Raw genomic sequence first — 25727 nt, forward strand, 5'->3', positions numbered from 1 at the left:
TCATTTCCCCTCTGAAGACCATGAGCAGCATCACGTACACCCAACTTTCAGCAACGGTCTGCACTAAGTCTATTGTTGTATCTCCACCCCTGCACACCCAAAGTACCCGGACCCCACTCCCCTTACTTAACTTTTATTGCTGACAAAGCGTGTAACACTTGGCTTTAGGATACATCAACAAGCAAAGCTTTATTGAATTGATACTCAGTATTACATTTGTTACAGTGTGATACACAAAGCAAGGAAAAAAGCAGTGCTTTTTTTCAAAAAATAAAAATAAAAAGTCATCTGCTGAATGTATGGCCCAAGTACTACAGTAACTAGTATCCGTTTCACAGTAGTTAGTAACATTTAGGAAACTTTCTTGTAGCAGGATCTCAGCAGAGCCATACCGGGCTGTGAGCCGTGCCCCCTCACTGGGCGTGAACGAGGGCACCCGCTCCCTGGCCGTACCCAAATCCCTTGGGGCCAAAGTTCTTCGCGTAACAGCCTGTGAGAAAGAGGAACGTGTAGTAGCTGAGGCTTCTGGCTCGTTACTTAAGAACAGCACTGTCAAGGCTGAGCCCCTTGGCTGCTTCCCATTAGTCACCAGAACATCCCCATCGGAAGCATCGCTTAAAAACATTTTGTCAAGCTGCACAACTGCCATGACTGAACTCAACGGCCGTGGCTGTTGGGTCAGTGTAGCTCCCCACCTACTCTGTGAAAGTAATTGGTACATCAGTCCTGTGGCTAGGTATCTCTTAGGACGTATGTTGTCACCAAACCACTGTGTGGACCAAGTTTATATCCATGACACCATGCAAGAAGGCATGGCAGGATGCTAGCTAGCTTGTTTCCTTACTCTGACCTGCTCTCTGACTCAGGCAGAGGGTACTGGCTGCTGCTGCATTACTCAGTATGCCATGTTTTGCTTGATGCAGAAGTAAACTACATCAGCAGCTTCAGTAACGTTTATTTCATTTCTCAGCTCTATTCCTATGACGTATAGAGCACTTCCATCTTTATGTTTCTTATATCAGGAATAAATTCAGCATCTGTCCTTGTAACACTTTACCTTGAACCATAAACAAGTGATCTTTGTTTCTTTCCTCACCTTTACAATAGATTTCTCCCTCTTTTTCAGTTAGGGTTGTTGATTCTAGGCTTTTTCCACACTTGGCACATCGGAAACAGTTTTTGTGCCACGGCTAGAGAAACGAAACGAAACAACAAGATAGTTTAAATAAAAAGAATTCCCAAGTTTGTAAAAAAAAAAAAGGTGTTAACATGCAGATGCCGGCTCCAGTATTGTTATAGATGACTGGTGCAATAAAAACCAGTTCAAGCGCACCAGCAGCAGATGAGAGCATCTGCATTTCTGCGAGTGACCCAAAGGCCTGGATTTTGCACAGCATCCTGCTCAGGGCAGCATTTTGAAAGGTTTGAGCTTGCTGTAATCAATTCAGAGCAATTCTTGGCTCTCCGTAGCAAGGCAGACGGCTGGCAGAGAAATACAATTTTAAGGTAACTCTGCCACGCAGTTGGTTCCTTACTGGAACATCCCACATAACATCCCTGGCTCACTTTAAAGTCCACGTAGCAGGTACAAAATGACGTGCAGTTCCTTACCTTTCCAGCTCCTATTACTTTCTCTGCTGCATAAACAGAATCGCCACACCTGGAGCATTTCTCTGCCCCGCCGAACTTCTGAGCAAACTTTGAAGTGTTTGGATTTGTTGTGGGCCGGTGGGGAGAGGGCGTGCTGAAAGAAATGGGACGTTTGTTTCCTTTACTCTTTTACTAAATGACCTCTTGCTCTTCTTAATGACACTAACAGAGCAGCATCCAACACACAGTACAGAATAAAGTACTTTTTCAAAACTGGAGAGGTAAGTTACCTGCAAGGCTATCCAATTACACTTGGCAGGAAAAAAAAAAAACAAGAAGACAAAGGCCATGCTTCAAAGGATAATAAGAAGCTACCATAAAAGCTACTCTTCTGAGAAGCCTTCACCTTTTCCCTTCTCTAGAAGTGCTGAATTCTGTATCAGGACACAGCTTTATCAGATAGTAAGCCACAAGTAACTCTGTTAAATTCCTGTCCGCTGATCATAATTTGGAACCCAAACTGATCACTGAACCTAATGGATTGAAGTATTTCTCGGTTCTGGATATGCCCTGGCTGAAGAGCATACAGCATATAAACATCAAGCGATAACGTGGGAACTTGCGTGAAGCAAGTCGTGAGGCATACTTCAGCTTCTTTTCACGTGCTTTGCTTCTACAGCAAGGACTTAATCAGACTAGGAATGTGTACTATTTAATAGGCCTTTTGGTTTTGGCTATAATTAAGCACAAATAGTTCTACCTTTGCCAGTTAAAGATTCATTCTTCTTGTAGCCTCAGATTCTCAGCTCTCCAAATCGATTCCTGCCAGAACGTGTCGAATGTTTGCATTTGTAACTTTTTTAGGAGAGTGGCTCGAGACCCACGGTCACCTCCGTGGGCTCACGCAGAGCCATCAGCAGCTCCATAATCCAGTCCCCTATGGCTCATGCACAGGGTTAGTGCATCTTTACCTGCACTAACTCCTGCTCGTCCGGTGCCTACTCACGTAATCACCGGTGGAAGCTTTGCATGCTGCAGGTTAATTGCCCTGCCTCTCGTTATACTCAGGCTATTTTGCAGCATTTCCATTCCAGACAACATGAATTAAAGCCTGAGGGACTCCTCTGAAAACAGTCCTGGAGGACAAGGGTCACACATTCCCCCCCCACCCCTAACTCAGATCACTCACCTCTCAGGCTTGATGCCTAGTCTCTCTCCCCTGTCCATGTTCAGCGTGCCTGCCCCTTGGCCATACCCGTAACCTTTCGGGCCATACTTTTTTCCATAGCAAGACTTGCAGTAAACTTCAGCATCATGAATCGCTACAGTTGTGCTGTCCAAGTTTTTCCGGCAGACCACTGGAGGAAAAAAAAAAGTTAAATTGCCTTAAGAGACCAGTTCCATCAGCACATGAAGTGAGCCAAAAATCAAGTGAGAAGTGATGTTATGAGTTTCCTTGTCCACAATTCTTCCTATTAGGCTGTGGGACCACTAAAGATTAGAGGGGGCAGGTTGTCCTTTGAATAAGTGAATTATGCTTAGCCCTACAAAGGCTCTATTCCCTCCCACCTCTTCATGACCGTGACATTTAAAGCCTTGGAAACTTGTTGTGGTTTGATGAATGAGGCTGCTCAGAAACCCAGATAGTGCAGTCAGCAGTTTCCCTTGACAGATGCCATACAGCATGAAGCAAAAGCCTTTCGGTGCAGAGGAGTCCCCGTCCTGCCCTTTTGGCCAGGGTGGGGCTTGGGAAAAAAAAACCTTCAAGGTTTTCCCCCTTCCTGGGTACCGGTTTGGGGCTGAGTTGAGACTGTTTCACAGCTGTCACCGGAGGGGCTGTGCTTTTCCTACATTGTCCTTCAGCACAATGCAAGCACTCTGCTCAAGGTTACAGTAGAAAGCAGAACTATTTCCTTCTTAAACCCTCTTTTGTATCCCAACTGGCACGCTCTTTCCGTCTGCAACAGCATTATGCCCGTGATAAAGAATTTGGGAAGAAGGAAAAAAAAATAAAGAAAAAGCCTTATGATTTTTTTTGTTTAAAAAGAACTTTAAGGTCTTCAAAATACAGGGTGACCTTTGCTTATGGCATTCATTAGCTCCAAGGCGCTTTTTATAAGACACAAATATCCAATAAGTAAATCAACTAATGCATGTTTGTTAAGTCTACAGACTTTAACCCCCCAACAGAACTATGCACTAAGGAAAAGCAAATACTCAGACACACTAGAGCCATTGTTTGACTGCAAGTTCCAGGTTTCTTTTAATAGAAACTCCCATAAAAGGCTGAAAATGAGGCAGCCGAGACATCTAATCTTTTTTTTTTTTTTTTGTGACTGCTGTAGAGCTAAGGGAAAGGAGCGTAGGTGCGCCGAGGCTCACGCGCCAGCGCGGTGCGCTGACGTTATGCTGCAGACTAACAGCAAACTAAGCTTGAGAGGGCCAGCTGCAACTGTGGCTTAGATGAAGAGGGCTAAAGCCTGGCTCTGCCCGTGGGTATTAACCACCAGCAAGCAGGACAAACCAATACCTCATGGTTGTAATAAGGTAAAATTCTCTGATTCAGACAGACAGGCTGTTTGTTTGCAAAGCAGGAGCCTCCGATTCACAGCAACCCTTTGTTCCCTTCGTCTAAGCAGAGGTCTTTTCAGCAGAGAAAGCGATTTTCAATGCCTCACTGGGCTTGTTGGTTGGACTGGAAAATAATGCTTTGGACTCCTTTCATCTGAAATAAACCACAGGCCCCCGTGCCAAGAAAGTCTGGGCTTTTGGCTGTGCTAAAACATCAACAGCTCGGCTGTGTTCAGGCACGCTGCTGTCCCAGTCCACGTGGGACTTCAGGGCAGGGGTTTGATGGCTGTTCCTTCAGCTGCCATCAGCCCCAGGACCACCAGGAGAAGTCCAGCTGACCTCAGATCAAATCGGGCTCTGCCACTGGGCTTTCTCCTCTGCATGAGCAACACTTCAGCTGGGTTTCCCTCCTAAAGATCCCTTAGACGCCTGAGGAGAAGGCTGGGAGGGGGACAAACGGAGGAGAAAAGCACAATGTGCTCTGCTTTGGGAGAGCTGGACAGGTAGGATATCATCTCTCCAGAAGATAAGCTCTTCCTTTGATACCATTAGGCCCACGAAGCATATGGGGAAGCAGGAGTCAAGCCCAACATGTCATGGACAAAGCCATCTCTGGCCACTGCCATCCCCTGTGCATCACGGGTGCCAGCTGAGCCCGGGACATCTCCTGTGGACCAGCACCTTGCTGCTGTGACCGCCCCCAGTTATGCCAGGAGAGGTTTTGCAGGGGAGCGGGAGGGGAATACTTACTGCAGAGGAAGCAGCACCGGTGGAAGCTCCTCCCGTCACACTGCACTTCCTCGGCGTGGTAGACAGTGCGGCCGCAGGCACCACATTTGTTGCCGCCTCCCCAGTTCGGCATGGTGGCTCTACACGCCCAGCCAGGCGGGGAGGGAGAAGGGGAGAGGTTTGTTAGCCAGAATGTTCTCCACCAACCTGGCTCGAGGACAGCTGGGGTTACAGAGGAGTTCCTTTAAACCAGGTCTGAGAAGTTAAGATATCAGACTACAAGCCTGTGATTTCCCCAACTGTTCAAAAACGTGATGTTCCACCGTGTGAGAAGTTTCTGTGATCAGAGGAACTTCTCAGCCCTTTAGATCCCACACCAGACTTAAAGGCTTAGGCGAGCTCTCCACGGCTATTTGTAAAAGCAGATGGACTGGCAAGGGGAACAGAGGCCGCTGCTGCTGAACAGCAAGAAAAACAGAGACACAGTCTTCACGAGACGTGTCCTCCTCTCCCTGCTTGGGGTTTTGAAAGTCACATAAATTGGATATGCACAAATCACAGTTTCATGCACAAGGGCTTTACTGTACCTTGAGCGAACGCCCCCCCAGATGGATATAATTTCAGTTTCTATGCTTCATTAACACTGGGCCTCTCGTCTGATAGAAGCAAACCAATTGTGCCAACAACGGTATTTTGTTTTACTGCAGGGCCTATCATTTGGGACACAGTACAAGACAAAGCTCACCTCACCAGAAAACCACTTATTAGGGCTGTAGGGACATTTTGAACTCCTTGGGATCACGACTGCACTTCAAAGAATTTTCATGAGGATTATTTCCTGGGGACTCTGCTGCTATTACATGAACTGCACGTTTACCAGGCAAGTATATGAACCAAACTCAACTGCTCACGGAGTCAGAGCTACTTTAAAATAAAGTAAAACTCCCTCTCTTGCATTACTTGCAATGGACACTCAGACGGCTGGCAGGAAGGGACAGGCACCATCACCCACCGTGTTGCACTATACAGCCTCGGGAATAGCCTCCTACATCAAGGCAGATGCAGCAACTGCCCCATCTCAACCGGAGCTGCTCCCTCTCCAGCTCCCCTGTCCTCATGCCATCACCACCACCGGTTCCCACCCAGCTCAACCAGGAGCTCCTCCTGCTCCTCCCAGTAACCATCTCGGGTTAAAGCACTGCAGCAGGCTGCTGCTCGCCACCTTCAGCCTTTATGGGGCTTTCCTCCTTCTGTCACCACCAAGAGCTAACACAGCAGTGTTTGCTAAAGGCTCATCTCCCAGCCATTGCTGAACTGCCCTTGACTCACGTCAGTTAATGCTGGTTTGCTCCCCTGCAGCTCACCACAGAAGACCACATCTCATAAGCAGAAAGCCCACCAGCAGCCACAAAGGTTACTGATTCAGTGAGCCTAACCCAGCAGAGCTGCTCGGGCCTCCATTACAGGCAGGGTTTCTGGGCGAGTACCATGGATCTACCCAGCTGGAAGCCCAGAAGGCACCTCCTGCCACCATCCCCCTCCAGCAGCACCATTGCCCCACAGCAGGCTCCCCACAGCACCACTGCCGAACGGGTCAGCTACTAGGGCAGGAAGGAAGGGATTTGTTGGAAGCTTCTGACTCGGCACAACTCACCTTCAGTTACCCTTAGAAGCTCTCCTGTGTCACCAGATAGGGAGAAGAGGCACACGACAGCATCCCCACACAACACTCACAACCTGATGCCTTCAGTCAGCTTTGCTGCTCATCCCCCTGAGCCAGAAGCAGAGGACCACCAGCCTCCAGTTGTCCCCTTGGCCGACAGAGAGGAACTGGAAGCTCTGCCGTGACACAGGGAGGCAGAGAGGAGTGCTTTGCTTCATGATCCCCTTCCTCTAAGGGGCTCTCACCGACGCGCAGGAGGGACCTCGGTGCAGACTGAGGGGTCTCGTGGGTGCCCGGCTGCTGCCTCACATGCCCCAGGCAAACTAGAGGAGACTCAAAAAATCCCATCTCAGAGCACCAGTTTTGGCTAAGCCTGAATTAAACGACCCCTCTTGCTATTATTGCTAAAACAAATCTCCTGCCCAAGCAGCCTGACCAGTGGATCGGCAGTTTTAGGGATGCAGGGAAGGTTGCACGGTTCCCAAGTAAGACACGCTGCCAAGTAGCTGCTGCTACAAGACCTTTGTCCAAGACAAGCAGACAGACATTCACGGCATGTGAGAAAATAAGATTAGTTTATTAACCTAAATTGGGGCATCTTAGGTACATTCCTGAGCAAAGGCTTAGGAAACTTCCTCAGAGTGGCTGAGCAGTGCTATTTGCACACTGACACTAATTACTGAGATATCCCTTTGTTTAATACTTCCACGGGATTAGCACCATTACTGCTCCATGGTTTAGCACTAATACCCTGACCAAGCTCATAAAATTAGTTTTATGACATTTCCCACTTTGCCTTTGTCATTCTTGGCACAACTGTAGAGTCTAAAAATTAAGATTCCATTTCTTTTATTCAAGTGCTTGGCTGTGCTACCGCACAGCAGCTGACATCAATCATGGCAAAGAGTGTCCTCAGTTAAAGGGAATATAGGCTGCACAAGGCTTTGGAAAAGGAATGCATGGACTGGAAAAGAAAAAAAAAGAAAAGAAAAAGAAAGAAAGAGGGAGAAGAGATTCCTTTCCACTTTGTATGCTTTCCAAAATGTAAATAGTATTTGGTACAAGAAGTACTTCTGTCTTTTCCTCTCACCATCCCCACTCTCACGTTCTTTTTGTACATTTAAGTGAGCCTATTTTAATCATTGCGTTAGCAACTATTTAGCTTCCACGCACACTAGAGCTGAGGACCTGGATCAGGTTTACAGCTTCGCCCCAGATTTCCCATGTAATATTAGGCAACACGGGGTGCAGCTCCGCCCCTTCTTCCCAAGGCAAATGAAGTATCAGACGATCTGGCAACCATTAGCTGACTCAAATCTTCTGATAAGGGCTCTGGGAATTCATTAAACGAAAAGCAAAAAGGAACTGAAGTCAGTACTTCAAGGTGACCTTGGTCTCTTCCACTGAAGATATTTGCGTTCATCCTCCCCGTAATGCTTCCATGACGGCTTGCGTGGGAAGAACAGCAATATTTCTTCAACTACCCAACCGCAGGGGCTACCCTGAGGCAGCAGTGCCCCGAAGGCACCTAAGGGGAAAAGGGCGGACGACATGAAGACGTGAAGACGCTCTGCACCGTAGGACAGCGTACAAGCCTGTACTCCTGCCCACGAGCCGCTCTCTTAGCACCGCCCTGGAGCTTCATGCAGCCCAGGTCTCCTCTGGAGGCTCCACAGGTGGCAGATTCAGACTGCCAATGCTGCACTAAGCCTTCCCTGCTCCCCGATGACTTTTTGGCTAGTTCAGGCAGGCCTTTGGGGAGCACCAGAGCAGTACTTCAACATCCAGACGATCTCACTACCAGTACCAACAATTCTGACTTTCGATTGCAGGTTTGTCGGCAGCTACTGTCCTGTAATAAGAAGATCCTGACTTCTGCTAAGCTTGTACCCAGGCAAGAGGGGAGGACATTATATGGCTAGCGTTCCCCGAAACACCAGTGGCGGACAAACCACAGCAACTGCAAAGTCCTTTCCAACCCATTTGTTAACAGCATGTTTAAATACAAGACACCTCAAGCAGCCTCGAGACAGACACTGAGGAATTTCAGGCTATCCAGTTATCCTGGATTGCTTTCTCGGCGACCCGTTGGGGAAGCCAAGCGTGCTGCAGCTCCGTCCAACGCAGCAAGCCGAGCAGCACATCGAAACCACTGCTCCGGGCGCTTCTCCTCGCCGAAACCGGGCTGCCTGGCTGCCGCTCCCGCCCGGCCCGGTGCTTTGCTCCGGCCGACGGGTCGAGCACCAGGTCTCGGCGCAGGCGGCGGGGGCGGGGCAGGACGGGCGGCCCGGGCCCTTCCCTCCTGCCGCCGCCCCAGCACCGGGGGCACCGCCGCGGGGCCTTCCCGCTGCAGCCCCGCGGCGCTCACGGGTGGGGCGGGACGGGCCGCACGGGCAACGACCACCGCGCCCCATCCCGCACCGCGGGGCTGCCACCGGCTACCTGGGGGCTCTGCCGGCGCCCCTTCCCGCGGAGCGGAGCTGTCCCGCCCCGCCCTGTCCCGTCCGGCACCTGCGCACCCGCCTGCCACCCGGCCCGGCCCGGCCCCCCACTCACCACAAGTCTCCCCTCGTCTCGGCGCGTCTCAGCCCGACGCGGCCCCGCAGCGGCTTAAAGAGCCGGGGCGGAGCCATGGCGGGCCCGGCCCAGCCCCGGCGGCCCCGCTCCCGCCGGGCAGCAGCGCCATCGGCCCCAGGCGCGGGGCCGGACCCCGTCCCTGCTGGGGCTAGACCCCCGACCCCTGCCTGTGAGGCAGCGGGGGGGCAGCCGGGGCGCCCAAGTGCGAGGCAGTGACGAGTGGGACAACGCTACAGCCACCCGAGAGGCGGGAAGGCAACAGGAGGTATCCCAGCCCCAGTCTCAGATGGGACACCAACTTGTGTTTTTACTCGTTTTTAGGATTTTTCTTTCCGTTCTAGGCTGCTTCACTGTCCGTGCGCAGCCCACACAGGCCTGCTGATCGTGTTTCATCGGGAACACGGCGGGAAGGTGCATAGAGCCCAGAAATACATTTCTCTGGACATGAGGAAGTGGGCTGGCATGGGAGCTGGCGCCCAGGCACATGGGAGTGAGTCTGCCGGCACCCCCGGGAGAGGAGTTGCCACTGGAGCTCCCTGCTGAACCATCATGGGTTAATTAGGAAGGACTTTAATAGTTTCCACAGCAATTAGCCCTGTCCACAGCAGCTGTTCAATGCTGTAGAAAATGCTGTAGAAAACAGAAAAAGCTCAAGTGCTTGAGCTGCTTTTTAAAAGCGGCCCCTTCTCCCAGGTGCGCGGGGCTGCCATGTGCTGGCTGGTTCGGTGCAGGTTTATGCAGAAAGCTCCCTCTGTTTAGAGGGAGATGCAGGTTTATCTCCTCCTCTTTATTAATCAAATGCCAAAACAGCTACGCATTGCTGACGCGAGTGCGAGGTTGCTGTGTTTCAGCAGGGGAACGACTTCTCCATGTGCTCCAGAGCCGAAGCCCAGCAAGCTGGGTGAGGGCACCCCCTTGGAGAACCTCTGGCGCGAGCGCAGGATGGCAAAATAAATGGCTGTCTGCAGGTCAGGCATGAAATAGCCTGGGTGGCTGCGACCCGTGTTATCCAACAGCTGGTGTGTGGGGCCAAGTTGCCTGTACTGCGAGATTAAAAATGACCTCCACATCACGCGTGTGAATGAGAAAGTTTAGCTGTCCTCTCCCCTTAAAACGTGCTTCCAGTGTGCTGCAACCTGCCTGCTGACAGCCACAACACACTGAGACTTTTTTCCTTCTCGTTTATGGTTTTCTTTCTTTCATTTGTGACGAATCGTGAGTGACCGGATTGTGCGTGGTGTATGCACATCTCGGCACTCTGCTCCATAAGCAAAGCCAGTATCGATTCCTGTGGAACAAGGTGGCGTTCGCTGTGAGCAAGACCCAGAGTCTAACCTCAAACATCATAGCAAAAATTTTAGTCTAGGTTTTGAGGGAAGGAAGCATAACGAGAAGCAGAAGTATTAGCAACTGTTGTTTCACGTCTTGGAGGTTACGTGAAGGGAGAGGATCCCTCCGAGTCAGACAAATAAGAGGCGTATGAGTCAGAGCAGGCAGACTCCATTTATTGCATGAAATGCCTGTGCTCTCTTGTCCAACCTGTCCCGCTCCCAGCCCTGCTGGAACTACGTGTGATGATGCTAAGAAGTTATTTACCATGTCTCCTCAGGTAGCCTCCAAAGCTATTAGATTTTCCCTTTTGATAACATTTCCTACAGACTATAAAAAATAAACAGCAGAGATCCCAAAGGGAAGAGAGTAGCATCGCAGTTCGAGCAAGGTCTGACTGTGCTCAAAGAAAGGAAATTCTCACTGTGACTGCGGGGCCACACTGGTGCGAAATAAAATACTCTTCAGCAGTGAGGCACTGCTGAGTGAGCTAGAAGGGAGTCTGGCATTCAAGAATTAATTTTCTCATGTCTAATATTTAGTCAGTCTGTCAGAAGCAGAGTAACTATGAGAGAAGGACAGACATAAATATGTCGGTAACTCCATTGCTATGGAAACGATATTAATGAATACATTACTATGACACCCAGGAATAAAACCTTGTAATGAAGGAAAACAAAAACAAGAATAAAAACTTTTGCTACATACTTTATTTCTGTTGATAATGACTGTTTCTATCAATGCATTTTATAAATATAGGTATGCATCTTATTATCTATAATGATATTATAATATCTATAAATACGTACTTATTTTTGATATGCATATAAATATAGATATTCTATCTCCTCAGCAGATCTCTTCTCTGTCTCTGTCTTCCCTGAGGGCATAGTTCAGAATTTTTTAAAGATAAAGCCTGCATCCAACCCTGCCGCATTCCTGCTCGCCGTCCTGTGCTCCTTCACCCTGTTACCCTGCGCATGCCTCCCATTGCCCAAGCAGCCTCATGACCCCGTCACCCTCCTCGCCATCCTCCGGACACAACACCATCCTTCCCCTCCATCCTACCTAACACCTACCATAAATTCCTCTTTCCAACTCACTTGCCCAAAATCTCAGACATTGCCTCTTCTCACTGGCCTGGGGAGAAGCTCCCACCTAACCACCATGCCAGGTCCCTGCGGGCACCTGGGCTCCTGCAGCCTGCCAGCTTTTTTGTGTGGCTTCTGCTGTTTTGAGCTGAGCAGCTTATACTTAGGACAATTTATTTCTGAGAAACAACATTCAAGTGCATTAACAGCTCCCATTCATCTCCCCTGCTGATTTGGCAGCTCTGTGAGCAGGAGGTGCGCCCCTGTTGCCTTCTGCCTCCTTGGCCATGGGAAAGCCCACGGGCTGTACACAAAACCAGTTCTTCTTTCACTTGTAAAATTGACCCAAGGTATGTTTATCACCTCGAAACAAAATTCTCAACGTTTTATCTATGCCATAATTTTATGTAAAAGTTGTTTTCCATGTTTTGGGGAGCTGGGTAAACCATCAGCTTGTCTGACCTAGTTACTTCTCAAAAGATTTGTCGCACATCAGCATCCTCAGGCCTTTTACATCCACTAAATACCTTCTACTCACCTGGGATTATCTTATCCTTGTTTGATCTTGTAAGCATGGTCCCACATGTCTGGTTACGGCATAGTCAATCTGCTTGCTCTGCTGGTAATCCTTCCTATTATTTTATGAAAGCGTATTCCAGATAGTCCAGATTTTACTTTGCAGGGGGTTTAGTCATATTCTGACATTGGTTTTGTCAGACCTGGTTTTATCTAAATGCTGCTACTACTGATAGAGCTCCCTTAATTATGTTCTTGGCAGAGCATAATTTGGCTAATTTTCCTGTTACTAAAGATTGTTTTAAAGTTAGCGTTAGAGTTTATCATTTATCAGCCTTCGAGGTCAGCCACCTCACAGTGGTTCTCGTGGTGCCTTTGTTAATTTCTCACAGGCCAACCCCCAAATTTGCCCCCAGTAAAAGAGATTTTCAAGTGAGCTCTATGCAATATCAGCCAGTGAAAAATTAATTCATGCCCAGAGTTACACAGATTTGCCCTGTCCTGGACGGGCATAAGTGTTTAGCTAATTTTCTTATATAAATATTCATGTATCATCTCGATAGTGCATGAATACTTTTATTCTACTCAGTGGTGCCAAGGGGCAGAGCAATATCTGTCTTCCAGCATCCCACTTCCCTGTGAGCTTTGCTTTAGGCGCTCTGATCAGAAACGGAGGCAACTGTGGAGCTGCCCACTGTTGGAAGTATGGATGCTAGTGGGATTTTAAGGAGACCAAGCAGTGATTTTTAACTCAGAGGTTCTGAAACCTCTCTCTAGCTCAGCAAGGCTTTCTGGACCTAGTGTGTTCCTGGTCCCCCAGGGAGATAGATCTGGACTCCTGCAGAGAGCTCCTGTTCATTCCTTGCACGCAGTGCTTCAGCCTGATGTGAGTTTTATCTGAAACCCATACGGATGAAAGAAACACACGGTTCCCATCTAATCCCAAATACATTTAGCGAGGTAAAGCACAGTGTAGGCTGCCAGAGCTGATGTTATCAGGCGACAGCACTGTAAAAACCCAGCAAAACATTGAAGTTATTATATTCTAGTTCTGAGGTTTTGAGCGGAGGTTTCTAAAAGCCTAGCAAAACATGAGCTCTATTTCAGATGCCAACTCAGCAGAATACTAATACCTGGGCTAGTAATGATGTCATCTCCCTGGCAGGAGGGATAATTTAGGTTGAAAGTATCGATTTCTTTAATAAAGCTCAATTTATTCACTGTACGCTCACAAGGCCAGATTATCCCTCGTGTTGTGCCATGGAAAAACCTGCAGGCAAGAGCTTCAGTAATCCCAGCCATGTACAAGCTGTCACTGACCGATAGGATTAGTGGAGGTGCAGGACAAAATTTGAGGAGCCACAGAGCTTGTTCCAATAATATCGTTACTGATTTTTGAGGAGGGCAGGGAATTGTGTTGAATATGAGGGAGCAGGTACAGGGGAAAGCAAGGTGAAATGGTCTGACTCTGCTGTTTTCAGGAAGCTGCCCAGCTCCATCAGGCTGCTGAGGGAGTTGCTGGGAAGACGTTACCCAGATAGCAGATGGCAGCCTCGTAAATCCATAATGTGAGAAAGCAGTGGTTGGGCTGAAAAAAGGACCCGTGTGATTTTTTTTTTCCCCTATCGGCCCCATTCTCAGCAATGGCTAGGACCCTAAACCCTTCTCCACCACCCTGGCACCGCTGCGTGTAGCTTCTTGTCCTGATAAGAAGAGGAAGCTCAGAGGCGAGCCATGCCAGGGTGGGATGGTGATCACGCTGTTCCCTGCCTGCCTGCCAAGCATGGCTTCAGGCTCCGTTACATCACCTGCGAGCAACCTTCGTCAGAGCCTCTGACGTTCTCAGGCCAGGGCTCCCTGCTAACTGTTGTGAGAAAGACGAGGGTGCATGGTTTCCAAGTTGCATCTCATTCCTGTCGTGAAGTTTCCTGCATCCTTACATCAAAGGAAAAGTGTTTCAGACTCCACAGAAACAGCTAGAGGGTGGTCAGCACACAAAACCAGCAACATGCCGATGCCTGCTGGAAACCAGGGCGTCTCTGTGGATGCTGGGTTGCTACAAAACATCTTTGGTGACCCTCCCACTGGCAGCACAGTGTGCCTGAGATGCAATGGTGCCTCGCCTTTCCCAGGCTTGGAGAGTCGGATCTAGGGAGAGGGAGTGGAAGTTTTGGCGGGAAACCTGCCCAGCCTCAAGGGGAATAAGCTATTGAGTATGGTTGGGCTGTAGCTTCTAGCATGTCTCCTTGCAGCCAGCAGTGTTTTAATTGCCCTGACTGTCTGCAGAAAGGCTTGCATATTGTACCTGTTCACACCTGAACAAAAAAAAAGAGCATTGGACTCCTGCTTTGCAACTGACTGCAGCGACAACGACAAACACGTGTCGCTGGGGAGTGTATGAGCATGCTATGAAGTCTCTTTTTTCCAGCAGTAGAGCAGCAAAGGATAGGTATACCTCATCCGACATGGAGTCTCCTGGTGGGAGGAAGACAGCACTCTCCATAAACGTGGTTATGCTTTATTAACAGCCCATTGAAGGGGAATAGGTGGCACTGGGCAGCACCTCAGTGGTGCTTCTAAGACTGAATGTGACAGCAGCAACAAAAGCCAGCCATAGAATCATAGAATCATAGAATCATAGAATCATAGAATCATAGAATCATAGAATCATAGAATAGTTTGGGTTGGAAGGGATCTTTAAAGGTCTTCTAGTCCAGCCTCCCTGCAATGAGCAGGGTCATATTCAACTAGATCAGGTTTCTCAAAGCCTCATCCAACCTTACCTTACATGTTTCCAGGGATGAGACATCTACCACCTTTCTGGGAAACCTGTTCCAGTGTTTCACCACCCTCATTGTAAAAAATGTCTTCCTTATATCTAGTCTAAATCTACCATCTTTCAGTTTAAAGCCATTGCCCCTTGTCCTATCACTACAGACCCTGCTAAAAAGTATACCTCCGTCTTTCTTATAAGCCCCCTTTAAGGCCTGCAATAAAGTCTCCCCGGAGCCTTCTCTTCTCCAGGCTGAACAAACCCGTCTCTCAGCCTGTCTTCACAGCAGAGGTGTTCCAATCCTCTGATCATTTTTGTGGCCCTCCGCTGGACGCACTACAACAGATCCATGTCTTTCCTGAGCTGAACGCAGTACTCCAGGTGGGGTCTCACGAGAGCAGAGTAGAGGGGCAGAATCACCTCCCTCAACCTGCCGGCCACGCTTCTTTGGATGCAGCCCAGGACACAGTTGGCTTTCTGGGCTGCAAGCACACATTGCCAGCTCATGTTGAGCTTCTCATCCACCAGCACCCCCAAGTTCTTCTCCACAGGGTTGCTCTCAATCCCTTCATCTCCCAGCCTGCGTTGATACCGGGGCTTGCTGCATGTGCAGGACCTTGCACTTGGCCTTGTTGGTCCTCACAGGTCCACTTCCCAATCTTGTCAAGATTGCTCTGGATGGTGAGATAAGTTACAGCCCACCCCTATTTCCTTTGACTGGAAACTAAGTGTCTGCAGCAGGCTCTGCCCAAAAAGTAAGGGTGTCCTGGCTGCAGGTGGCTTTCCGAGGGAGATGTATGGCTGAGAGCTGCTCCCAGCCTGCAGAGCTCCTCGTTTGGTGTGTAACAGTTGTCAGTCTCACCCTCTCTGATGAGCCAGTGGCAGCACACTGTGTGGTGTCTTTCTCCAGTGGTTATCAGCTACAGGTGAGACAGTATTAGTTCCTGCCACCAAAGTGAATTTCCATGAGATCTGGATGGACCTGTTCCTGTCTCTGTCATGCCCCTGGTGTACAGGACTCATGGCAGCAGTAACACCTCACATCTGCATTTTCCTATGTGTTTTAGGGAGAACTGAAGCTGAACTTCTCACCTCAGTGCCATCTGAGGAGGAAAGAATACCCAATTAATTAAATCAACTGATGCTGATTATTAATTGATACAGTTATCATCACTCGTTGGAGTATTTTAATTACCTCTATCACTAAATAATTATTTGAATCAGTAAAAATAGGTGATAACTGTACCATGGAAACACTGATTGTACTCGGGGGTTTTGGCAAGGAGAGGATGTCAAGACTGAATGCTTGGAGATGTCTTTGGGATTGCTTTAACATAAAGGCCACCATAGTACACAGTGAGCACCCGATGCGAGTTGCCAAGCAGAAACTGCTCGTCTGGGATGCTGCCTTCCACCATGAGCATGGATAGGCATCAGCCAGCACCGGCACTAGTGCTGCCCTGGTCCCTTGGCCCCATTGCTCTTTCTTTCCAACTCTCATCCCCATCCATACTCTGTCTCTCTCATTGTCCGTAGCGTTCACCAGGGTGCACAACGGTTCCCAGTTAAAACTAACTATGCAAAAATAATTTTTACTGGCAATGCTGGCTTTGGCTGTCCCTATAGCTACATCATCAGCAGCAAATCATTGTAAAGCACTCTGCTTTTCTGTGGTTTCTTTGGATAACAGTCTATGACCCTCTTCCACGCACAGTGAGTGAAAACAAGCTGCGCTTAAGAAGATCACGTTGGCTAGCACTTGGACATCACACAGTCTTGGCGATGATCCCGTCTGTTCTCTTGGCACCCATACAGAAGCACTAGGAGGCTACAGGGTGTCAGAGCCTGTTCTGTGTGGTGCCGATGGTCAGCTTTCCGTGCTTGGTTTATTCGTTACTTTTAATGCTGCCTTCAGGTTACGATGGAAGTGGGCACGTAACACATACGCTGCCACAGCACACACCATCCTGCTAAGATAGAGGCGCGCCTGCAAAATACAGACCTCTTTTGTGGAGAAATACAGGTGTAAAAAAGGGTTGCAAGAGTCAAAAGGATTCCTTCGGATATTTTATCACTCAGAAAGGAAGATCCGGTTTTGTCAAAAATGAAATTCCATGGTCAGGAAAAATCCCAAATAAGTTACAATATTTTACTTAATTGGATTACAAATGTCACCTTTGGAATATGTTTAAAATCAATTATTCTTTTCTCTTTGTTGTGCTGTCAGTTTGTTTTTTACGCTTCATTAAGCAGGGCAATGAAACAAGGCTGTTGTGCTTCTTATTGATTCAGCTTTGTGTTCAAAATCAGTTTATCATTCTAGATGTTGGGCAACAGTAAACTCTGTTTTCTTTTCCAGCACAGATGAGATGATAGCTATCTGCACAAACTTTAAAAATGAGCAGATCGTGATTGTCTACCACAGGGTCATTTCTGATCTTCCCTGGGATATAGATTCTTCCATAGAACCAATTAAAAGATACATGGCACCATAAAAAGAGGTAGCATGTATGGAGGTCAGAAAGACAGCCTCCTTAACCCAAAAGTTAAAATGGGATAAAACATACGAACAGAAGCTAAAGTGGAGGTGGTTGAGATTTATTGTCTAAAAGGTAGAGATTAAACAAGAATTTTTTAAAAAAGGTTTCTGGAGGTTGTTGTGTAGGCGTAAATTGGGAGATCGTGACAGGCACAAGAGAAAGCGTGAAGCTTGGAGTGAGAAAAGGAAACAGAGTGAAAAGGATGAATGTGTAAATGGGGGAAAAAGGATGAGTGGTAATATGGGAAACTGGGACAGAGATAAGTAGGAATATAATATGCAAGGTCCCAGTGGAAAAGGACTCTGGATAAGGACAAAGAACCAGCATTTAATGCTGTTTGAGACATGAAGACTGAACAAGGGAGACAGACAGTCATCAGCATGAAAGGGGTTTCAGTATTAGGTTGAAAAAAAGTTCTTTTAAAATTCAGAAGTTTATTACCTCCAAACTGGCTACTAGATGCAGAAATATGTGTATTATTTTCTGTATTTCTTGCAAGTCATGGTACTGCTTGTAGAGTAAAATTTATCTTTGATTGTTTTTTTTTTACCCTAAGATTTTTTTCTGTAGCAGTCCAGATGCTCTAAAGCTTTAGTAAACAATACATTAACTGAAATTTTAGGATTTAATGATAGTTTTTCCTTACCACCAAAAGGCTTATTCCTCTAACTCAAAATAATTTGTACTTTCTTTTCAGAAACGGAATTTCAAGTCAGAAATACATATAGCCGTGTATATCTGTATGTATATACATATATGTAAGTATACACATCACCATAGTGATGTCTGTATCATTTTTGATCCTCGATTTCACACATTATTATTTACTCTCTATTATTTGTTCTGTGCACTTGAGCTCAGTGCAACTACAGACCACCAGTTCAACGTAAATCACCTAAAAAGTTCCATTCGTGGTTGAAAAACCTGGAATTAGCATGTTGCACCCTGCAGTTTAACGCTATGCTTTGCGTGCATATAACGGCCTCGGTGACGTGGCTTGGAGTGGCAGGGACAGCAGAAGGGTCTTTTGTCATTGCTCTCTGCCAGGGGTGGCACACGATTTGCTAGAGCGCCTGTGGCTGCCAGCCGTTACGCTGGTGGTGTTCTGATGGTGTTGCTGGACTCCAAAACCCTCCTGAGAGCAGGTGAGCCCCTTGTCTAACCAAGACTGAAGCCAAATCAAGAAACCACTAGTGATAGCTAGAAGAGGCCCATGGAGGAGCACCTCTCCTATGAAGATAGGCTGAGAGAGTGGGGTTGTTCAGCCTGGAGAAGAAAAGGCTCTGGGGAGATCTTAGAGCAGCGTTCCAGTACCTAAAGAGGGCCTACAAGGAAGCTGGAGAGGGACTTTTTAAAAAGGAATGTAGTGATAGGACAAGGGGCAATGGCTTTAAACTGGAAGAGTGTAGATTTAGATTAGATATAAGGAAGAAATTTTTTACAATGAGAGTGATGAAACACTGGAACAGGTTGCTCAGAGAAGTTGCGGATGCCCCATCCCCGGAGGTGTTCAAGGCCAGGTTGGATGAGGCTTTGAGCAGGTTTGCTCTAGTGGAAGGTGTCACTGCCTGTGGCAGGGGAGTTGGAACTAGATGATCTTTAAGGGTCCCTTCTGACCCAAACCATTCTATGATTCTATGGTTTCAGTAAGGTCTAGATCAGCTTTCACTCCTTTTCCTTGTCCTTCTTCCCCCATCCGTAAAGTGAGGGTAACAGCAGCTGATGTTGGGATAGCTGAGCGAGGGCAATAAGTTCTAACTACTGAGAGCCATATCACCATCACAGCTGATTACAACTATAATCCTCTCACTGATTAACAGTTAATGTACTAGTCCGAAGATGAAATGCTAGGTGTTGCTGTTATGGTGCTGGTCATTTAGCAAGCAGCCTTCTGTCTCTCTCCTTCACCGTACGTGGTTTCAGCCTTGTTCTTGCAGCAAGCCACAACATCAGTATTTCCAGCAGCAGATTCTCAGCGTGGCTGTGGCCAAACCCCACAGAAACAGCAATGGAGCGAAAGTGCAATGAGCACTGAAAAAATTTCAGCACATATTGCAGCATTAAAAAGCCTTCATATTAATTTTATGTTCCAAAGCCTAATCTTTGTGTTTGCTTTACAACAGAAATTAAAAGAGTTTCTTGTCCAGCCTGTGGTTATTTGGTGGAAATTAGGCCTTTTAAATACCCCTTTGACATTGTACACATTCTTCCAAAACCAGCTTTTAATGTCCTAAGAATAATTACATGGGCCTGAAATTCACAACTAAAGTTTGTTTTGATTTATTTACATGTAATTGTTGTCATGCAACCAGGTACTGTTTGCAATTCAGGGTTATGTTCCCAGCAAAAAGGTTAACAGAAATCGAAGGTAATTAGCTCTTCTAAAAGCAGTCATTTTATGCAAAACAAAAGAAGAAATATCTTTTTTACTGCAAAAGACATAAGGTAAAATAAAACTGCTTTGCAGGTTAGCACAATTTTTACTGTTTGATGGTACTTGCTATGGCCTTCTCTAAAATTTAGAGAAGGGAGTGGGACGATTCCATTGCCTGGGGTGCATTCGGAGTCTGGTGCCAAAACCAATAGGGAGATCAGCTGAGAGATGAAGATTTAACCATTGGGTGAGACAGTTACTGATAATTACATGTTCAGGATAATGAATGCTGGTAGTTTCCATCAGCCTGTAACTGTTTTGCATTCAGGGAGGATTTGCCAAATCAAGGCATACAGCAGAAGACCTCTCGTGCAAATTGCCTCCTCTCTGGGCACATATGGGTTGCTCTTACGCATTTGGTATTTCAGGAAAACGTTCTGAAAGTTCTGGTGTGCTTCAGGAGCGCAATTCTTGTTTGGAGAGATGACAGGCAGGCCAGTTAGACCCTAAATCGGTTTTCGGTCATGCAGATTAGAAACCAAATCTCATTAACTGTAGGGTGCCTGGACGCCTTGGAGGCTTAGAGATGTTGGAGATTTCTACTAGTTTCTTCCCTTGCTTCCAGCCCCCTGGGTCACAGCTGGGCAGCAAGCGCAAGGCTGGCCAGGCACTCAGCCAGACATTTCCTAGCCTGTTCGCCCACGTTTCGTTCACTGTGCTGGGAGCTCAGGAGTGGGATTGTATGTGCTCAAGCAAACTCTATGTCAGCTCAGTGAGGCTTTCACCACTGAGGATGGAGACCCTGGGCTTGCATGTGGATGTTTGGAGCCGGGAGGGGGTCAGCACATCATTAGAGCTTTGGTGTTTGAAATGAACTTTTATAATTGGGCAAACGATGGGTTGCCCAGTCCTGCAAGTGGAAACGGTTGACAGTTTGGCTACCATCAGGGCACTGTCCTTGTTGCTCTGGACTTGTACAACCAACCAAAGCCCTTCTCGAATGAGGAAAGTCAGTGGTCCTTGGCGTCATTTAATTTAGCTACTGTAACTTCATGTGATACTGAAATCTGTTTAAATGTAATCCTTTTGTGTTTTTTTTTTAATGCTAATCACCTCAGTAATGCGTATGGAAGCAGTTTCTAGTGGTTACTTGCTTATACAAACACTTCCTGATACTCATTTTGCTTTCATTACCTCTCCGTTCTTCCTGCTCTCACTGTATGGAAAACACAGGACATACCATGTTACCTAATTCTTTTTTTTCCCCCTTGCCTGGCAATCTTTTCACTACCTCCACCCTAAAGCCTTTGTCTGGCTTATTGTCCTCCCCCTTGCCTGAGAGCAGCCCGCAGGCCAGTACGGAACGTGCACACGTGCGCAGACACACGCACACACGTGTATAGGAATACACGTGTACACGAATGTATGATTGTCTTGTGGACTGGGAGGACAGCATGGTTTACAGCATCTCACTTCTATTGCCCTGACCTTTTCAAATAACTCATGTCAAGTTTCAGTGTTATTTTAGTTTGTCTTAGCGGCACATTTGCAGTTGAATTTATGTGGTATTTTACAGTATGATTCTTTTCTTCCCAGTTCAACTATACTTCAGGGAAGAAGTGTTGGAAAAATAAATAAATACGAAAGAAAATTATTGTGCAATATACCACTCTAATGTTAGAATTTCACTGTGTTATAAATAATTTCATATATAGATGAGGAACAGACTTTTGATTTACTACTGTCTGTCTGAATTAGTCATAAATGGTAAATTTCTGTAAAGGGGTCATATTTGACCAAAGGTGTCTGTTATTGTTGGCATTAAGTGATATGCTTTCCAGAACTGCTATACTACTCGTGGCACTGGACCAATTTGTTATTTTGGGGGTAGATAAAGTCTTTGTTTAGCCTTCTGGCACTCAGCGACGCTCTTAAAAATGGTTTTCTTTGTTTTGCTTTACGTTCTCTGTTGCTCTTAAATCTGCTCCATTCTACGGGGTTTTGTCACAGGAGACAAGGAGCCTGAGTATTAGGTGTACTCTTTCTTGGATGTCTTCCCAGAAGGCTTAATTTCAGGTGGGTGGGAGGGGGCCACATGCAGATAATGTACAATATTGTACTTGTACATTGCAGTGTCAGCACTCCTGTATTCATCTAAGACCAGCGGCTGTCACTGTTGCTCATGTTCACTAGATGTCAGATATGATTTTTATATCATACCATAGCACCTGGAGAAGTCGAATCATATTTTTTTCCATGTGTAATTGTTACCTCATTGTGTACAACTTGGAGTCAAATCCAGTAGATTTGGGCAGTTAAAGGAGAAGCGTGTTTATACCTGACTGCAAAGTTTCCTTGGTTCCTGATTTTATGTTTGGTGGACCTCCATGTTTACGCAGATCCAGAGCTGCCCCGGCTCTGGCACAGATGTCACCTCAGAGCATGAAAGATGCCCGAAGCCAGCCAGGATCCTAAGCAAAATGTTCCTACCCCACAGCCATTGCCATGCTTAGTACACAGGCAGGATTGTTCTCGCAGAAATAGCATTGCCAGCTTCCCTGAAGGCAACTTGTGGTGCTATTGTGCATGATAACCTTGCAATTAGAGCAGTCAACAAGAGTCTGGGAAACTCAAATGTAATTCTTTCCAGGCAGAGAGGATGCCAGTGGTCCCAAAGGACTGTCTCCTCACTATGCTCCAAGCTGCCCTGTGAGAATGAGGCTGCCAGGTGTGGGTGCAGAAGAGGGGGAGAGCCCATGCTGTTGGGATGAGGGGGGCTGTCCACCCTGCCCTTCCTTATGCTCAGCGCTGCTTTAGTTCATCACTCGGGGACTGCTCCCTGTAAGAGCACCCTAGAAACTACTCAGGCAAACAGGGAGCCGAGGACTTCCCCATCAGAGGTGTCTGGCCCTGGGGCAGTACACACAGCTCCTCCCTGCTCCTCCATCTGTTCTCTTCCATGAACTTGCTCTGCAGGAACAGGTGTGCCCCAGCCTGGGCTGGTCCATTTCTTTGGATACCAACCAGAAAAGTGGGACTTTGTGCCCTAGGAGTCCTGAGCAAGGGCTCTGACCAGTTATTCTTTCCGCTGTTACCCATCCATCTCTTCCAGCTATGGTTTGAAGGAAAAGTAGGCACCCTGCTCCATTTCCGAAAGCCATGTGTTGGGTGCAAAGGAAGGGAGGTTCCCGCAGCCAGCCCACAGCCAGACTCCCAAGGGCTAGGCTGAAGGCTGCCTTTTGCCTCCTGGTTTGTACTTCTCTGTAGTAACCCACCGAGCGTGTGAGCTAAGCAGGGCTCTGCCTGCTCTGTGTTTGCTGAGGCACCTGTGTGCATCATATATACAGCCTAACTGCCAAACCATATGGGTCTGAGCTTCCACACCAGTCCCAGGTCTGTGGACTTGATCCCAGTTGAGGCTTTCATCCTGTGACACAGCCGGGACAGACTCTTGTGCAGCTCAGGAGGTCAGTGGGCTCCACTGATTTACAGTCTGGAGCAGTTTGCTGGATTTGGGCTCTGCACTCACAGTATTTTTGTTGAAGAAGTTCCCAAGAATGTTTTCGTTTGGTCAGGGCTGAAGTAAGCTCTCTGGTAAAATGCACGCTTAAGGACATACTTTAAGTCCCATCATCGTGAATGAATCTTAAATAAGTTCCCCTTAGTAGCTTTACAGAGCAAGGCTGTGACCTCAGGACCTGATTTCACTTCAGGCATCAGAGTTGATGGGATGAGCAGGTTGGTATTGCTGGTATTGCCACACCGTGGCTCAGATCGTGGAGCTGAGTTAGGATTTCAGGCTCTGATTCTCCATGAAAGATGTGGCCACCCGTTTGGATATATAGCACAGAAATGGCACTGTGCTGCCTTTCTGTACTCTCCTGCCACAGCATATTTTCTAGACGGTTCAGCAGAGATGGCAGACTTAGAGCATTTATGCTTTTGAGACTCATAAAATATCTTGCAGTCCTCAGCCTTTTGAACAGAAGCACTTCTATATTTTCTCAAAGCATTTTTTAAAACAACAATCAATGATAATGTCTCCAGGAATCCAGTTTTCCAGGAGATGGCTCCTCATTAATCTTGAGTACCAAGTTACGCTGCAAAAGGCCCAACTCAGCAAACACAGATCCACGAATTTATCTTGAGTCCCAAGGGAGCCTCACTAAGTACAATTCTGGCTTGCGTTAGCATGTGTTTGAAGAGTCTGAACACAGAGACCTGATGCTGGAAATATTTGTGACAGTTTGACAGCATTCGTTTGGAAAGACCACTCCAGCAGTATGTGGATCCCACTCCAGCCCCAAAGTGAGCAGCAAATGGGTGTCGCTGGTGCCAAACTGGTGATAAAAATTTAAATTATTTTTAGAGGGATGAGAAAAAAAGCTAGCTCAGAATTTCTGCTGTGGATGAAATTGTTTCAGCAAAAGGTAAATTTTTATCCAACATGTGTCCAGACTGTACAATTTAGATGGCTGAATAACAGCTTGCAGTGTTGCTTAAAACATAGGACTATACTCTATAGTCCTTCATCTGTGGTTGCTTGAGGCTTGGGCATGTGGCTCTCCTGAAAACTCAGCTGAAGGAGCTGATGTGGACAGTGCCGTGACACAGATAACTGCAGTACCTTCATGTCCCTGTTCTCCTGAGGCACAGGCTCCTGACCACCCACCAGACCTTTTGGGGGGCCTGAGAAGGAGGACGTACTCAACCATCCTCATACGTAACTCCTTGATCTTGGAGTCAAGGCTTTGAAATCTGAGAGATTTCATTTGATTTGTTGATAATTCAAGTGAAGTGACAGGACAGGGAGTGTTGGATGGGAAGAAGGGAGATCCTGCAAAGAGTGCAGCAGTTGGCTGAGACAGGCTGGTGAGCAGCATATCAATGAGGGATCGAAAGGTACGTGTATATGCTATTCCTGGCCAGATCCTGAAGTCTTCATGCTGCTATTAGCTCAAATAGTCTGTTAACATCAGAGGGTTTGTCTGTACGAGGTGAGGTGTATACAGAGTGAGAGCATTGGTATTTGTTGTTTCACAGTGAGGGAAAGCTGCCAAGCTTTACAAAAGGTACTGTTTTAAAAAACAGTTTGAAGGGCAAAAGAGGAGTGGGGAGTTGGACAAGAAGGCAGATCTCTTCCTCTGTAACTAGAATGGGTTTTAACACGGAGGAGCATTGCGGGTACAAGAAGGCTCAGCTTCTTTTTAATTCAGTATTTTGGCCAACTCATCGCTTTGCTTGGCTTTAGCTGAGTGGCTGCAGTGGCTTATTTCCACGGTCATTGTTGGCTCATCAGTTTTACTCAATTCTTCGGCATTTTCAAAGGACATAATTAAGGCCATTTCCTTGAACTTCATCATTAGAGACAGTGCTCGGTTTGTGCGCTCCAGCTACATACCAGAGCTGGTGCAGCCGTCTCACGTCTGGGGACTTGTGCGTAGCTTCCATTTGTGGAACTGGGATTTTTCCTGTGCATAGAAGAAAAGTTTTCTATCATCTGACTTGAATTTCCCCAGGCCTAGAACAATACCCAAGAGGAAACTGGAACCTGAGTGTCTTTTCTCTTAAATAGATCTTCACAAACATCTGCCATAAAGGGGGATTTGAATTACTGGGAGCAGGGGCAGGCAGCATCCCTCAGGGGGAAATCCGTGGTGCTTGGGAACATTTGGTAATAGGATTTGGGTCTTAACTTGAGGCTTAGCCAAAAGAAAGGTGTCAAAATATTGATCTTTCCAAATTGTCTGCAGCATGTGTTAGAGCTGGCTGCTGAGATTTTACTTCAGTCTGCATCAGGATTGCTGATACAAGTCACTAATATAAATATTACTAAAAGGTTCATTTTTCTCCTTTAGCATGGCTGCTAGTGCTCTGGAGTTTTCAATTTCATATTTTCTTTCTGAATATTACTTGCAAAAAATGCACATTAAATGACTGGCCTTTCTGGCTAGATATATAGATATATTTTATG

General features: G+C 47.0%; 1 protein-coding gene across 3 annotated transcripts; it reads right to left on the minus strand.

Annotated features, from left to right (window-relative positions):
• Positions 1–413: 413 nt before the first annotated feature.
• CSRP2 (cysteine and glycine rich protein 2) lies at positions 414–9186 on the minus strand. 3 transcript variants are annotated; one of them, XM_086610891.1, is made up of 6 exons: positions 9071–9186; positions 4912–5030; positions 2780–2948; positions 1612–1744; positions 1097–1190; positions 414–490 (listed from the first exon to the last, which is right to left on the minus strand). In XM_086610891.1, exons 2-6 carry the CDS (start codon positions 5021–5023, stop codon positions 414–416), a joined length of 585 nt encoding a protein of 194 aa, XP_086467017.1. In that variant the 5' UTR covers positions 5024–5030; positions 9071–9186. The 3 variants fall into 3 exon arrangements, with proteins under 3 accessions (XP_086467017.1, XP_009985512.1, XP_086467018.1); XM_009987210.2 differs by lacking the exon at positions 9071–9186 and having other exon boundaries at positions 1630–1744; positions 4912–5023; XM_086610892.1 differs by lacking the exon at positions 9071–9186 and having other exon boundaries at positions 1103–1190; positions 4912–5023.
• Between the last annotated feature and the right edge of the window lie 16541 nt (positions 9187–25727).

The sequence above is a fragment of the Tauraco erythrolophus genome, chromosome 4 (genome assembly GCF_009769465.1).
Source record: "Tauraco erythrolophus isolate bTauEry1 chromosome 4, bTauEry1.pri, whole genome shotgun sequence".
Lineage (NCBI taxonomy): Eukaryota > Metazoa > Chordata > Aves > Musophagiformes > Musophagidae > Tauraco > Tauraco erythrolophus.